The sequence below is a fragment of the Ailuropoda melanoleuca genome, chromosome 6 (genome assembly GCF_002007445.2).
Source record: "Ailuropoda melanoleuca isolate Jingjing chromosome 6, ASM200744v2, whole genome shotgun sequence".
NCBI lineage: Eukaryota > Metazoa > Chordata > Mammalia > Carnivora > Ursidae > Ailuropoda > Ailuropoda melanoleuca.
Genome location: NC_048223.1, coordinates 12,410,267 through 12,428,148, shown reverse-complemented (window position 1 = coordinate 12,428,148; position 17,882 = coordinate 12,410,267). Strand labels below are relative to the sequence as shown.

Below are 17,882 nucleotides of genomic sequence, written 5' to 3'. Positions count from 1 at the left end.
CTGAGTACCTGCAGGCAGGCCCCTCCCCCAGAAGGCAGGCTGAAAAATCAAGAAGCCCACATCCCTAAGATCCCTATAAAACAAGTGCGCACGGCCTGGGTCCCGGTCAATAATTTGGGCGCAACGCTCCGTAAGGAGTCCTTCATCGGGCTTCTCCACCGGGAACCTGCTTCTTCCTCTCCCACTCCTCTGCTTGGGTTCCCTTTCTTGCTGACTGTCTCTCTCTCTCTCAAATAAATAAATAAACTCTTTAAGGAAGAAGCCCACATCCCTAAGATCTCTATAAAACAAGGGCGCACGGCCTGGGTCCCAGTCAACACTTGGGCTCTGGACAACCCTGCAATCTCTCTTCATCAGAATGACGAGAAGGAGAAGTCCCCCCCAGCAAAGAAAAGATAATGAGTCTGTGGCCTCTGCCACAGAATTGGCCTCGGCCACAGAATTAATACATATGGATATAACCAAATTATCAGAAATGGAATTAAAAGTAACAATGGTCAAGATGATGTGTAGACTTGAAAAAAGTATTAACGAAAATGTTAATAAAATATAGAATCTCTAAGGGTGGGAATGAGAGCAAATTTGGCAGAAATTAAAAATTCTATGAGCCAAATGACAGTCAAAACTAGAGGCTCTGACGGCCAGGGTCACCGAGGCAGAGGAACGCGTTAGCGAATTGGAGGATGGGTTAGTAGAAGAAAAAACGAAAATAGAAGCTGGTCTTAAAAAAATCCACGCCCACGAATGTAGATTACGGGAGATTACTGACTCTATGAAACGATCCAATGTCAGAATCATCGGCATCCCTGAAGGGGTGGAGAAAAACAGAGGTCTAGAAGAGATATTTGAACAAATTGTAGCTGAAAACTTCCCTAATCTAGCAAGGGAAACAAGCATTCGTGTCCAAGAGGCAGAGAGGACCCCATCCAAGCTCAACCAGGACAAACCTACGCCACGGCATGTCATAGTGCAATTCGCAAATATTAGATCCAAGGATACAGTATTGAAAGCGGCCAGGGCAAAGAAATTTCTCACGTACCAAGGCAAAGGTATCAGGATTACGTCAGACCTGTCTACAGAGACCTGGAATGAGAGAAAGGCTTGGGGGGGCATTTTTAAAGCTCTTTCAGAGAAAAACATGCAGCCAAGGATCCTTTATCCAGCAAAGCTGTCATTCAGAATTGATGGAGAAATAAAGACGTTCCAAAATCGCCAATCATTAACCAATTTCGTAACCACGAAACCAGCCCTACAGGAGATATTAAGGGGGGCTCTATAAAGGTAAAAAGGCCCCAAGAGTGATACAGAGCAGCAAGTCACAACCGATACAAAGACTTTAAAGAGAAATGGCATCATTAAAATCATATCTGTCAATAATCTCTATCAATCTAAATGGCTTAAACTCTCCCATAAAACGCCACAGGGTTGCAGATTGGATAAAAAGACATGACCCATCCATTTGCTGTCTACAAGAGACTCATTTTGAACCCAAAGATGCATTCAGACTTAGAGTAAGGGGATGGAGTACCATCTTCCACGCAAATGGACCTCAAAAGAAAGCTGGAGTAGCAATTCTCATATCAGATAGACTGGATTTTAAACTAGAGGCCATAGAGAGAGATACAGAAGGGCACTATATTATTCTTAAAGGAAGTATTCAACAAGTGGATATGACAATTATTAATATATATGCCCCCAACAGGGGAGCAGCAAGATACACAAGCCAACTCTTAACCAAAATAAAGAGACATATAGATAAGAACACAGTAATAGTAGGGGACCTCAACACCCCACTATCAGAAATAGACAGAACACCCTGGCAAAAACTAAGCAAAGAATCAAAGGCTTTGAATGCCATACTCGACGAGTTGGACCTCATAGATATATATAGAACACTACACCCCAGAACCAAAGAATACTCATTCTATTCAAATGCCCATGGAACATTCTCAAGAATAGATCATGCTCTGGGACACAAAACAGGTCTCAGCCAATACCAAAAGATTGAAATTATCCCCTGCATATTCTCAGACCACAACGCTCTGAAATTGGAACTCAACCACAAGGAAAAACCTGGAAGAAACTCAAACACTTGGAGGCTAAGAACCATCCTGCTCAAGAATGACTCGATAAACCAGGAAATCAAAAAACAAATTAAACAATTTATGGAGACCAACGAGAATGAATACACAACGGTCCAAAACCTATGGGATACTGCAAAGGCAGTCCTAAGGGGGAAATACATAGCCATCCAAGCCTCACTCAAAAGAATAGAAAAATCTAAAATGCAGTTTCTATATTCTCACCTCAAGAAACTGGAACAGCAACAGAGGGACAGGCCTAACCCACTGACAAGGAAGGAGTTGACCAAGATTAGAGCAGAAATCAATGAATTAGAGACCAGAACCACAGTAGAGCAGATCAACAGGACTAGAAGCTGGTTCTTTGAGAGAATCCATAAAATTGATAGACCACTGGCAAAACTTGTCCAAAAACAAAGAGAAAGGACTGAGATTATTAAAATTATGACTGAAAAGGGAGAGGTCACGACCAGCACCATTGAAATTGCAAGGATTATTAGAAACTTTTATCAACAGCTATATGCCAAAAAACTAAACAATCTGGAAGAGATGGAGGCCTTCCTGGAAACCTATAAACTACCAAGACTGAAACAGGAAGAAATAGATTTCTTAAATAGGCCAATTAACTATGAAGAAATTGAGTCAGTGATAAACAACCTTCCAAATAATAAAACTCCAGGCCCAGACGGTTTTCCTGGGGAATTCTACCAAACATTCAAAGAAGAAATAATACCTATTCTCCTAAAGCTATTTCAAAAAATAGAAACAGAAGGAAAGCTACCAAACTCATTCTATGAGGCTAATATTACCTTGATCCCCAAACCAGGCAAAGACCCCCTCAAAAAGGAGAATTACAGACCGATTTCTCTAATGAATATGGATGCCAAAATCCTCAACAAGATCCTTGCTAATAGAATCCAACAGTACATTAAAAGGATTATCCATCATGACCAAGTGGGATTCATACCTGGGATGCAAGCATGGTTCAACACTCGCAAATCAATCAATGTGATACATCATATCAACAAGAAAAGACTCAAGAACCATATGATCCTCTCAATTGATGCAGAAAAAGCATTTGACAAAATACAGCATCCTTTCCTGATTAAAACCCTTCAGAGTGTAGGAATAGAGGGTACATTTCTCAATCTCATAAAAGCCATCTATGAAAAGCCTACTGCAAGCATTATTCTCAATGGGGAAAAGCTGGAAGCCTTTCCCTTAAGATCAGGAACACGACAAGGATGCCCACTCTCGCCACTATTATTCAACATAGTACTAGAAGTCCTTGCAACAGCAATCAGAAGACAAAAAGGGATCAAAGGTATCCAAATCGGCAAAGAAGAAGTCAAACTGTCTCTCTTTGCAGATGACATGATACTCTATATGGAAAACCCAAAGGAATCCACTCCCAAACTATTAGAAGTTATAGAACAATTCAGTAAGGTGGCAGGATACAAAATCAATGCCCAGAAATCAGTTGCATTTCTATACACGAATAACGAGACTGAAGAAAGAGAAATTAGGGAATCCATCCCATTTACAATAACACCAAAAACCATGCGTTACCTTGGAATTAACTTAACCAGAGACGTAAAGGACCTATATGCTAGAAACTATAGATCACTTTTGAAAGATATTGAGGAAGACATAAAAAGATGGAAAAATATTCCATGCTCATGGATTGGAAGAATTAACATAGTTAAAATGTCCATACTACCCAGAGCAATCTACACTTTCAATGCTATCCCGATCAAAATACCGAGGACATTTTTCAAAGAACTGGAACAAATAGTCCTTAAATTTGTATGGAACCAGAAAAGGCCCCGAATCTCCAAGGAACTGTTGAAAAGGAAAAACAAAGCTGGGGGCATCACAATGCCGGATTTCGAGCTGTACTACAAAGCTGTGATCACAAAGACAGCATGGTACTGGCACAAAAACAGACACATCGACCAATGGAACAGAATAGAGAACCCAGAAATGGACCCTCGGCTCTTTGGGCAACTAATCTTTGATAAAGCAGGAAAAAACATCCGGTGGAAAAAAGACAGTCTCTTCAATAAATGGTGCTGGGAAAATTGGACAGCTACATGCAAAAGAATGAAACTTGACCACTCTCTCACACCATACACAAAAATAAACTCCAAATGGATGAAAGACCTCAATGTGAGACAGGAATCCATCAAAATTCTAGAGGAGAACATAGGCAACAACTTCTATGACATCGGCCAGAGCAACCTTTTTCACGACACATCTCCAAAGGCAAGAGAAATAAAAGATAAAATGAACTTATGGGACTTTATCAGGATAAAGAGCTTCTGCACAGCCAAGGAAACAGTCAAAAAAACTAAGAGACAGCCCACGGAATGGGAGAATATATTTGCAAAGGACACCACAGATAAAGGACTGGTATCCAAGATCTACAAAGAACTTCTCAAACTCAATACACGAGAAACAAATAAACAAATCATAAAATGGGCAGAAGATATGAACAGACACTTTTCCAATGAAGACATACAAATGGCTAACAGACACATGAAAAAATGTTCAAAATCATTAGCCATCAGGGAAATTCAAATCAAAACCACACTGAGATACCACCTTACGCCAGTTAGAATGGCAAAGATAGACAAGGCAAGAAACAACAATTGTTGGAGAGGATGTGGAGAAAGGGGATCCCTCCTACATTGTTGGTGGGAATGCAAGTTGGTACAGCCACTCTGGAAAACAGTGTGGAGGTCCCTTAAAAAGTTAAAAATTGAACTACCCTATGACCCAGCCATTGCACTACTGGGTGTTTACCCCAAAGATACAGACGTAGTAAAGAGAAGGGCCATATGCACCCCAATGTTCATAGCTGCATTGTCCACAATAGCCAAATCATGGAAGGAGCCGAGATGCCCTTCAACAGATGACTGGATTAAGAAGCTGTGGTCCATATATACAATGGAATATTACTCAGCTATCAGAAAGAACGAGTTCTCAACATTTGCTGCAACATGGACGGCACTGGAGGAGATAATGCTAAGTGAAATAAGTCAAGCATAGAATGACAATTACATGATTTCTCTCATCTGTGGAACATAAGAACTACGAAGATCGGTAGGGGAAGAAAGGGATAAAGAAAGGGGGGGTAATCAGAAGGGGGAATGAAGCATGAGAGGCTATGGACTCTGAGAAACAAACTGAGCGCTTCAGAGGGGAGGGAGGTGGGGGAATGGGATAGGCTGGTAATGGGTAGTNGGTAGTAAGGAGGGCACGTATTGCATGGTGCACTGGGTGTTATACGCAACTAATGAATCATCGAACTTTACATCAAAAACCAGGGATGTACTGTATGGTGACTAACATAATATAATAAAAAACATTTAAAAAAATGAATGACAGAGGCATCATTCTCTATCCTGCTCAGAGCAAAAACTGATAAGGTCACAGTGTTTCTTAGAAACTTAGATCAGCCTCAGAATTAAAGTTAAATATCTCAGAAAATGCTAAATTAATTTATTTAACGCTATTGAAGTTATATCAGTGGCATGTAGTATAAAACTATATTTTTTTGTTTTCATGCTAGATTTATTCAGTAATTTCACTTTCTCTTGTTGCAAGAAACTACTGACACAAAGTATGGCTCAAATATTAGTTTTAGTGTGGCACTCATATGGTGAAAAGTTGGGCCACTTTTATTTTCTATTTATCACTGAAAAACCTATGCTGTAGGAAAAGTCTTTTTCTTTGTTTAGTTAATTATTTTGTCAGCCATTTTTAGACTGGAAAGACACCAACTATGCATACAGCAAAAAGAACATCACAACCCAAATTAGAGAATGCACCTAAAGTTACTCCATATTCTCCTTTATTTCCAGAGACAAGTTGGCGTTGGAGAAATAAGTCTCTTGATATTGAATGAAAATGAAAATTGGAAATACTAGCAAATTATAGCCCTTGAGTTTGCAGTTTGCATGCCATTCAAAGAAATTGCCAGTGAATAAAAGTCTCTACTTACCCTAGCTGGCATGTGCTGACTTTTGAGAAAAGAGTTGCTCACATGAGTTTTTCAAATAAACAGTGAAATTGAAAATACTTCTTTGTGACACTGGTGCTGGCAGCAAAGACATTTCTCTGGCTTGCTCAGATGGTGTCTTAGAGACATATTCAGTGTTTGATTGGCCTGAAGCCATCTCTTTAGGCTGAAATGCCAGCATTTTAATTGTTGAGGACAAGGTACTGATATTTCCTGAGTTGACTAAACTGGGGTGGAGACTGCTTTTCACTAACAGCTTGACTCTTTCCCCTTGAGAACTTTTCCTCTTGATAGAGAAAGGAAATTTGTATTAGATTTTTTTTTTAAGTCCAAATTCTGCAGAAGCCCAACAGAGAAATACTTTTCAGAGCTATATGAGCCAGAGTGGATCAAGGATCTTTTCACCACTCCCTGCCAGGTAGAAGAACCATGCTTCCAGCATTTGAGTATGGTCATCTGCATAATTTACCTACAATGAGCAATCTGTAATTTTTGTGTCTGCATCCAATCCACTTTGTCAAAACCTGTCTGACAGAGCTATGAAACACTTGCTCACATTTCTGGTGACCTACACCTGTGAATTAGAGGCTTCCAGTTCAATAGATATAAGGAAAAAGAAAGGAAACTGACTTAAAATTCAAACTATCAAGTTGACTAAAGATCCCTTGATAAAAAATTGTCAAATTTTGTTACACTCACTGGTGGTAAACAATTATTCTTACTATTACTAATTCTTAAAAAATTTTATTTACTATTTTAAAAACTGTGATTAATTTCTTTTATATTTATCTTAAAGTGGTAGAATAGGCTGGTGATGGGTGGTGGGAAGGGCACGTATTGCATGGTGCGCTGGGTGTTATACGCAACTAATGAATCATCGAACCTTACATCAAAAACCAGGGATGTACTGTATGGTGACTACAATGACACAATTTAAAAATTTTTTTTAAAAAATAAAAAAAATAAAGTGGTAGAACAAAATTAGGGGAAAAAACAAGGGTAGGTGTAGAACCAAGCAGCTACGTGTTCTCACCACTAGATGGTGCCCGTACCTCAATAAGCTAAAATGCTGAATCAGTAATGTGGAAACCAGTAAATATGCTGATGAAGTGGGGCTACTGAATAAAGAGATTTAGGCTACGGAAAAATGGACAACAAGTACATTTTTTCACATTATTAGATAAGTAAGTTAGCATAGGCTAAAAGTAGAAAACAACAGAATGTGAATTTTAAAAATTCAAAAAAAACCCAAAAAATAGCAAAACAAGCAAAAATAAATACAGATTAACACTTTATCATTTTAAATGTAACACAGTACCTCCATAAATAATATAAAATATTTGAGGAATATATAAATATAAAATTCTGTTAGATAGGAAACTTAGACTTCAGATAAATTTAAATACAAAATCAAATAATAAGGATAAAAACCTAATGTTCAACATAGAAAATTTTAGTGTAATAATATGTATTGAAAATGATTTTTACTTGAGAGAGGAGCCATGGTATGATAAATGGTATTCTTACTGTTTGTTTTCGTATATATAATTTCTGTACTAAAATCCTCCATCTTTTTTATATGAACTTCTGCTAAGCTAGTGTTAAAAATACACTGTTGATTAAGGAGGGCACGTGATGTAATGAGCACTGGGTAATATTATATAAGACTGATGAATCACTGACTTCCACCTCTGAAACCAATAAAACATTATGTGTTAATTGATTTAAATTTTAAAAATAAAATTAAAAAAAAAAAAGAAACCGCTGTCGAGTAAGACACATTTTCTGCCCTGAAGCACCTCAGTCAGAGTCTGAGTGATTAGAACCAATAGTGAAATTAGACACCAGCTAGTCCCAGCGCAAACCTAATGCACTATCTCCCAGTAATTTTAGTTCTGCTTTCTGGTGCAACACAGAGCAAGTCTGCTGCTTCTTCCGCCTGATAGTCAGCCATTCAGATTATGATCACATGTACATTTTAATCTTATTTTTCCCTCAAGAGTAAAAATTACTAAATTTGTAACATCTTTTACAATAATTTTGAATATAGTTACCATTCCCTGTTTTATGTTTTCTGCACATTTTATATGCTATCTATCTGTGAATCATAGAGAATAGTACTGATTTATGGAAATACTAATTAGAGACGTTTCTTGGGTTAGCATCCATCTGCTATTTACAACTCTGAAGAGAGTTATTCAGCTAGCTATGACTCCAACCCATATGTCTCTATCACAGGTACAACATTAAAGTCTTTGTTACACAAGTCTCAAACCTCTTTAATTTATCAAGCAATTTTCTAAGGAAGACATACAGATGGCCAACTGGCACATGAAAAGTTGCTCAGCATTACTCATCATCAGCAAAATGCAAATCAAAACCACAAGGAATATCAACTCATATCAGTCAGAACAGCTAATAACAAAAAGACAAGAAAAAAATAAGTGTTGGCAAGGATGTAGGAAAAAGGAACTCTTGTGCATTGTTGGTAGGAATATAAATTGGTGTAGCCACTATGAAAAACAGTATGAGGTTCCTCAAAAATTAAAAATACAACCACCATAGGATGTAACAATTCCACTGCAGGGTATTTGAAGAAAACAAAAATATTAACTCAAAAAGATCAGTGCATCCCATGTTCATTGCAGCATTCTTAGCAGTAGCCAGAATATGGAAACAACCTAAGTGTCTATCAGTTAATGAACAGATGAAGAAGATGTGGTATATACATACAGTTGACCCGTGAAAAACCTGGGTTTGACCTGCACGGGCCACTTACATGCAAATTTTTTACAGCACTGTAAATATATTTTCTCTTCCTTATGATTTTCTTAATATTTTCTTTTCTCTGCCTTGCTTTAAGAATACAGTATATAGTACATATATAACATAAAAAATATATGTTAATCAGCTGTTTATGTAATTGGTAAGGTTTCCAGTCAACAATAAGCTATTAGTAGTTAAGTCTGGGGGAGTCAGGTTATGTGTGGATTTTCGACTACACGTGGCTGGGGTTGGTGCCCCTAGCCCATGAAATCTTGCCATTTGCAACAACACTGATCACCTTTGAAGACATTATGTTAAGTGAAATAAGTCAGACAGAGACAAATACTATATGATCTCTCTCATATGTGGAATCTAAAAAAAAAAAAAAAAAAAAAAAAAAAAAAAACAAGCTCGTAGATAAAGAAAACAGATTGGTGATTGCCAGAGGCAGGGAGTGGGTATAGGCAAAATAGGTGAAGAGGAAGTCAAAAGGTATAAACTTCCAGTTATAGAATAAGTAAGTTATGGGGATGTAAAGTACAACATGGTGACTATAGTTAATACTATATATGCTATATATAATTAATACTATATATAATATAGTAATACAAATATATTGTGTATTTGAAAGTTGCTAAGAGAGTAAATCTTAAAAATTCTCACCACAAGAAAAAAATTCCATAACTCTGTATGGCGGCAGATGTTACGGTGACTTATTGCAGTAATTTTGTGCAATATATGCAAATATCAAATCATTTCTTATACCAGAAACTGATATAATGTATATCAATTATTCCTCAAATAAAAAATATATCAAGCAATTATTAACCACCTGATATTTGCAGGGCACCATATCAAGCACTGGGATGCGAGTTAAGAAAGACCTGGTACCTTGGAGTTTGGAGGTGATGATGGTCAGGTGAACCAGTGTTTAGAATATAACCATAGGATGAACTGAAGGAGACCCACATGACAGTTGGAGCACAGAAGACAGAGCTCTACCCCAGTCCCTGTTCTGGCACTTCCTGTGCAGTTAGCAGTTGAACTAGATTCTGAAGGGTCAGGAATTAGCACTGCTATAGGATAAGCAAAGCTGGGCAGCAGAAATCTGGGCCTTCATTCTGGGGCTGGTTTTTCCCTGCTCTGTTTGAGAATCACTCTCTTTGCTAAGGAATCCAGAAGGGGAATGGTGGTTTTAGTCCCTCATTAGGCCTATTCTCTGGATAGATGTCCAAATGTCTTCCCTTTTTTGTTCTTTCACTAAAATAACTTTTAAAAAGGATCGAACCTCTCTCATGATAAAACCACCAAGGATACAGGATTTCTATTAGATAGTCAAAATCAAAGGCAAAGTGTCGAAAAAAGCTGCTTGTGATGAGCACTGGCTGTTATATGTAAGTGATGAATCACTAAATTCTGCTCCTGAAGCCAGTATTACCCTATATGTTAACTAACTAGAATTTAAATAAAACATCGAAACAAACAAAAAAATTTAAGCTGCTTAAATTGATCTTCTCACTACTACTTCCTTTTGGAGGAAAAAAAACAAAACTAGTGGCTAAAAGGGAAATTAAATGCATGGGCATAACCCCTAGTAAAATGGTTAAGAATACACTGTGGCCTCCTCCCTCCAGGATAGCAGCCTTGTCTTCCTTCTTCAATCCTCTACTACACCACAACACACATGTCAATCTCAGACACATTTGCTTATCATTCCCTCCTTTCTCATCCTGTCCAGGGTCTTCTCCAGAGTTCCACATCTGTTATTAAACTCTTTAAACACTAGCTAATAACAAAATTGCTCATGCCCAAGTAAAGACTCAGTTATCCCAGATGTATCTGAGTTTCCAGAAAGAGTCTGGAAGACTTGAAGTCTTTAAGAGTCCAATGATTAAGGCTATAATAACCAGAATAATGCCCTCTTGAATCATATGTTGGCAGCCATTCTTGTGACCCACCAGTTGTTAAGCCGACCCAGTGTATGTTTCCCACCTCTTTTGCCTTCCCCAAATATCCAGCCCAATAAACACTGCTTGAATCAGGCATCACTGTAAAAGATGAGAGGTAAATAAAGTGACATGTAGGTAGGTGGGAAATGAAGGATTATGAGTAAAGAATATCTTTTTATTCTTCTTGGAATTATAGGGGACATGGATGTAGATTTTTAAAATATGATGTTAGTTTTTATTAGAAATTACACTTGCCATAATCAGAAAACCAAAACATAGCTTGGTTCAAGATATAATCATAAGATGGCCTTTGGTGAAGTAATAGATATCTTCAGTGTTTTTATTTGATTTGTTTTCCTTTTGGAACCAGGTTATTCAGAGAATATTCTACACAGTCAACAGATCTTGGAGTGGAAAAATAACTTCGACAGAGATAAGAAAAAGCAACTTTTTGCAAGTATGTCTCTCATTGGAATTCATATATAAAGAACAAACTAGGGACATCTGGGTGGCTCAATCGGTTAAGCTTCAGCCTTCAGTTCAGGTCATGATCCCAGAGTCCGGGGATCAAGTCCTGCATCAGGCTCACTGCTCAGCGAGGAGTCTGCTTTTCCTCTCTGCCTGCTCTGCCTACAGCTCTCCCTACTTGTGCGCACTCTCTCTCTCTCTCTCTGACAAATAAATAAAATCTTTTTAAAATTTTTTGAAAAAGAACAAGTTAAATAATATTCTTATTTCATTTAACAAATATTTGAGTGCTTATTGTATGCAAAGCACTTTCACTGCTTTTAGTCATTAAGCATTTACCAGATACCTGGGATATGTTGGGGAGAACAAAGATGAATAACAAGGGATTTTTATATCAAGGCACATGGACTAAAAGTAAAGTGTACAGTCACACTGGACAAAAATTTCCACAGAAACAGATAACAATTATGCAGAGAAGGTCTCACAGAAGGACTGACCTGTGATCTTGACCTTGGAGGATATCGGAAGTTTTTCAAAATAAAAAATTAGAAGGAGAGTCCAGATAGCGGGAGCAGCATAAGCAAAGTCCCAGAAGCATGAAAGTGTCTACAGTCTAAGACACAACAGTCTAAAGTGGCCAGTGGCTCTTCAGAGAGGGACCAGTGATAACAGCCTGAGGGGTGAGATGGGCTGGGTTAGGAAAGGCCTTGTGAAAGGAATAGAGGGGTTTCATCTTGATCCTTTTAGCAACAACTCTTGATCCAGCTCCTACTGGAGTGGAGAAAAATACTAAAAAGTCCTTTTAAGAAAGAATACATTCCATTCAATTATTTTACTTATTTAACCAAATAAGAGAGAAAGTATTGACCACTAGTGGGAGCCTTTTACTGAGGTAATCTTCATGCCTGATTGTTGAAGCTTCCATTAACCTAAAGAAAGAATTGTTCATACTTGAAATATTTTATTTTCAATGAATCATACTAAATGAAGCTTAGGGTAATAATACAACCTTATGTAGTCTTTATTTTTCCCTGTCTTCATCTGGGACAAAGTAATGAAGACTTGGCAAAATTAGCAGCCCATAATCCATATAAAAACCTTTTTTATTCTAAAATGAATAGTAATCATCACAGTCATTGTTAATATTTATGGAACACCTGGTGCCTGCCTCTTTCAGTAGGTAACACAGGATGGGTTGAGACGGCAGTAATTCCATAAAAGAGGCCTTACACCTTAAGAATGGTAATCCCTCACATTCCTGAAGCACATTAGGGTTTGTAACAGTTTCTGGAATTGTTATAGTATTTTTTAATTGATGATAAAATTTGAGGTGCAGATATGGGTGAATGACTTAGATAAGATCACACAGCAAGTAAATGGCCGAACTAGAAACAGAATTCAAATGTTCTTTTTAGAGCATGATTTAATTTTCCCCCCTCTTCCCTACCCCTCTCCTACTCTTCCTGTTAGTGTATTATTCATGAATGTATGCTCATGATTTATATGCTCATAAAGCAGTCAAATAATATGAACATATCTAGACTAATCAGCAGAAGTCACTATTTATCTCTTCACCCTACCATTTCATTCCCTTTCCCAGAGGGAGCTCATCCATATTATCTGTGGTTTTATTCCCTTGTATGTATCCATGGAGTAAACAGTTTTGTATGGCTGCTTTTTTTAGGCATTTTTTTAAATAAGGTCTTTCTGTTAATTTGGGTTTTTTTCCACTAACAGTATATCTTAACATTCTTTTCATTTCCATGCATATAAAACTATCTCATTCTTTTAACTGCTGCATAATCTATGGCATGGCTCTACCATAACTAAAGTACATATTCCCCTATAGAGGATGTTTAAGTAGTAGTTTTCAGGTTTTTCCTATTTGCCGTGATGCAGTGAACATCGTTGTACTTTCCTCCTGTGTGTATATAGGTAAGAATTTTTCTAGAAAAGACTACTGGAGGGGAAATCCTGGATCAAATGGTATATGCATTTTCAGGGTTTTTTCTTTTCTAAGATTTTTTATTTTTAAGTAATCTCTACACTCAACATGGAACTCAAACCCACAACCCCAAGATGAAGAGTTGCACACTCCACCAACTGAGCCAGGCAGGTGCCTCAGTGTGGTTTTCAGTTTGATAGATCTGCCAACTTAGCCTCCTAAAAACCTGTACCTGTAGTTCATACTTACACACAGCACGAGTTATCTGTCTTTTTCATTTTATGATAGTCCAGTAGGGGAAAATGAGAGCTCCTTCTCAAGATTTCTTTTATTGTACATATTCTCCTTTATACATGTTAAAAAGCATTTTACAAAACAGAACGTTACAAGCCATGTTTGGAAAACAGGAGAAAAATCATATTTCATCACCCTAATAAAACTAATAGCATTTTTGTATGTGTTCTTCTAGTCTTATATATATATGTGCAGATTTTAGGATTTTACAGAGTTCTTAGTATGTATAATCTTATATCCCATATTTTGCATTTACCACATCATGGTTTCCCTTTGTTTCTGTGTAGACTTCATAATTTTTACTGGCAACAGAATCTTCCATTAAGAAGTTTTATAATTTATGTTCTCAACTTGGCAGGGCATATTGGTTTCCCAGTATTTACATTTCAGAACATAATTTTTTATCAAAGTAATTTATTTGCATTATGAAACAGTTACCTCTGTCCCTTACAATTTTTTCACCTTGAATTCCATTTTATTTTCCAGTAGTATTGACATGTTTTCTTTTTGTTAAGATTTAGCTAGCATATATTTGTCCTTTTTTTTTTTTAAACCTCCTTTTAAATTTTATTCTGGATTTATCTCTTACGGATGGCATATACCTAGATATGTTTTTGGGGGTGTTGGTTTTTATACTCAATCTGAAAATACTTTAATATGGACACTTAATTCATTTATCTTTACTGTGATTGTTGATATATCTGATTCAATTTCTGCCATCTCATTTTCCTTTTTCTATTTCTGAAATGTTTTTTCAGCTTCTTATATCTTTCTGAATCTTTCATTTCTGAAAACATCTTCATTTATCTGCCCACTTACATGATAAGTATAAGAATTATAAGAATTCTGGGTTCAAAATTACTGTTTCTGGTTTTTTCCATAAGGCCACACAGTGAGTTAACCCCAGGTTAACTTCCAGCTCAGGGCCCTGCCGCTCCATCCCCCATGGTTTCTATGCCAGGCCACCACACATCAGCACAATGCTTTACACATAAGTCACCTTCATGGTAAACTTGATCTCATTACAAAACCAAATCTGGTATGTGGATTTCCACTCTACATAATAGAATAGATGCTTACTCTTCATATTTTTGGAAAGTTACAAGCAGTGTCAGGTTATGACCATGTAATTCAGCCTATTGTCTAATTGTTCTGGCTTGCTAGCCTGGGGACCTCTGATGGGCTACAGTCTCCTTGGTTAACAGTCCTTCCCTTCCCTTGCTTTTAAATCCTCTCCTACATCTAACCCTTTGCTGAGCGTAATACAGAACTCGTAAATGCTTATAGATTGATCATTTGATTAAAGGTTGGAAGAGGTTGCTTATTAAAGCTCCTGGTTTGGTACTCAAACCAAAAATTTTAATTCAATTTCAAATAAAATTTTACTGGACAGTATAACGACCAAAGCTGGGTTTCATAATTCAAAATTAATAAGATAATCTTTCTCTTCATACTATTTCAGACGCTAGCCCTTTTGGAAGAAGAGGAAGATATAAACCAAATCACAGATTACTTCTCCTATGAACATTTCTATGTTATTTATTGTAAATTCTGGGAACTAGATAGTGATCATGACCTCTACATCAGCCAGGCAGATTTATCTCGATACAATGACCAGGGTAAGTGTTTTATAGATGTTAAGACTTAACTACTTTGCAAAAGGCAAGAGTTATATGAATTGTTATATGAATGGGAAATTCCCATTTCTTAAATTCTTTATCTAATCAAGTTCTCGTTAAAGAGCCAAGAATTTTTAAGTGGGAATGGGTGAAAGTATCATTTTTTTATTTAGAAGGCAAGTATAGGAGAAGGAACTTACAGTAAGTAAGCAATTAGAGTCTTTGTTTTGATTAATTGCTGACTCTTTATAGTGATGTTTATTTTCTAATGATGAATTGAATAAGATCCATACCTATGTAAAGTTTATTTGAAAGAGAATGTATACACACCCTTATAAATTTCCTATTTTACAGTGTTTATAAATAGCCAAGGATGAAAATGTTTCTAACTTGTTTTCCAGGAATCATAAAAACTTACTTTTTGGAATATAGTTCCAGAGTAAGTATTTTCCCTGTAGATGAATTTTGCGTGCTTTCTTTTATCAGAAAGAAAAAATACATATCACATGATATTACCCCTTTTGCTTCATTTTCTAAGTAAACTTAGAACCTATTACCTGATGATTTAATATTCTTCACCAAGCACCAAAATACATTGACTGATTTTTTTCTCATAAGATCGTCCCTGTTCTGTTCTTAAATGTCTTCTCAGGCACTGCTGATTTTTTTTTTTTTTAATCAGCCTTTAGCCTCTTAGATGTAGCAGAGTACAAATCTTAAACAAATGCATTGAATTTCACTTCTGTTATTTGGTATGTCTGTGATTAACCATTTACATCTTAAGGTTCATTCTATATTCATTCATAGAAAATTCATAGAAGGTTCATTCATAGAAATTTCCATATATAAGAAAGTGTTCTACCTCTCAATTCTCAGGTGCCAACTAGGTATCAAGAGAAAATACTCAGATGTACTTATTGATAAACAAGAAGTACTTGTTTAGTACTATACCTCTCTTCTTCAAGTAGTCATAACCTTCCTGTCACCAGAATAGCATAAAAATGGAAATATTCACAAGTGTATCAGGTCAGCTTTATTAGCTCTGCACCTTTTAATCACCAGTGGCCAGATCATCTGTGTAACATGAGGTGATGCAAAACCTTACAGGCTCTAAAGCACACTCTGTGGCTGATATAACGTAATTTTTACTAAGTCCCCAAATATTGTATATATACATGTAGCAACTCAGTAAAGACATGTCAAAGTGATGGAGTCCAGAAACACGGGCATCTAAGCCTGCATGATGAAGGCGTCACTGAGACCACGTAATTGCCAATCCATCAACCTGTCCTAAACGGGACAACATAATCTTCAATTTTAGGCTAAACCTTCCAAATTTAAAAAAGACTTTAGCTTTGAAATTAAATTCCATGCCTTTCCCATACAGCCCTCTATTTGTCTATCTAGTACAAATCGTTAATCCCATAAACCAATGTTCAACAAAGTATAGACGGTCCTTATATAAGCTTTGTGGCCAGGCATGGCTGTACTGACACCCATATTCCCAACATCTTCAGCCAAACTAATTTTACCTTTAGGCTGACTGTACCTAACTCTGTGTGGAAGAATTAGATGCTGGTAGCTACTAACTTTCTAATGACTCATCAGTTTTGGAATTGTAGTGTACATGCCTGTGGCACTTCTTAAAAGAACAGATTTCTGTCCTCACCAAATCCCTAGGTCTGAGATGTACTGGCATATCCTTTTGTTAAAACTAAAGCCTTTGTTTATTTTGAATCAACAATGAGGTACACTCTTATAGATTCTCTAGGATCTATCATCAAAAGCAATATACTATCTTAAGACATAATTGTGTCTTTCTCTGAATAAAACTTACTGGTGGAATTTCTCAAATTATATGTTATATTATGTCCTGGACTTTTATGGAATAAGAATATAAGAAAAGTTTGTTTGTGGTATGTTTAGGTATCTTTTATAAAATTCTGCTTGAAAGCATTCTCCGTTGTTTTACTCAAAGTCCCTTATATTAAGAGCTGCTGATTAGTTCCCCTTGAATTTCATGATAGGATAAAATTTGTCTTGTTTTAGAGGAAAAGTTGTCTTATTGGATAACAAGATCAATACAAATTCTATACCTTTTTGTCTTAGTTGTCCTGATGTTCAGAACTAACTTGGCGCTCAGCTACATTAATACATCCCACCTATCAGGCGTAATCATTTGCCTGTTCTTTTTTTTTTTTTTAGTGATTGATTGATTATGCCACCTCAGATTCTTTCAGAAATATAAATTATACATAGGTAAAAATTTAAATACTCATAACTTCTCATTATGGAAAACTTATATTTTAACTTGTAGCTATTGAAAATAAATTTGCCAAAAGTATTGCTTTTATGGAACATGTTTCTAACTAGCTTTGTACCCTCTCGTTTACCTTTAGCTTCATCAAACAGAATTATTGAAAGGATATTCTCTGGGGCAGTAACAAGGTAAGAAAAAGCATCTGAATTTAAAAATGAATTAGAGATGGGGAACCTGGGTGTCTCAGTGGGTTAACCATCTGCCTTTGGCTCAGGTCCTGTGATCTCAGGGTCCTGGAATTGAGCCCCTCCCCCACCATTGTGCTTCCTGCTCGGCAGGGAGTCTGCTTCTCTCTCTCCCACTGCCCCTCCCCCCACTCCTGTTCTGTCTCTTTCTCAAATAAATAAAATTTTTAAAGAAAAATGAATGAGTTACAGGTAACACTATAGCAATCTCATTTTAGCACAGCTTCCTGC

The 17,882-nt window shown here is 36.7% G+C and overlaps 1 protein-coding gene across 4 annotated transcripts in view; it reads left to right on the top strand.

The window, feature by feature from the left end:
• The window catches only part of PPP2R3A (protein phosphatase 2 regulatory subunit B''alpha), a 227,112-nt gene that overhangs the window by 128,094 nt on the left and 81,136 nt on the right, over positions 1-17,882 (top strand). For all 4 annotated transcript variants that reach the window (XM_034661962.1, XM_034661961.1, XM_034661963.1 and 1 more), the window contains 3 exons: positions 11,191-11,277; positions 14,990-15,146; positions 17,546-17,594. In XM_034661962.1, the coding sequence (XP_034517853.1) occupies positions 11,191-11,277; positions 14,990-15,146; positions 17,546-17,594 (293 nt within the window). The remainder of the gene's footprint in view (positions 1-11,190; positions 11,278-14,989; positions 15,147-17,545; positions 17,595-17,882) is intronic.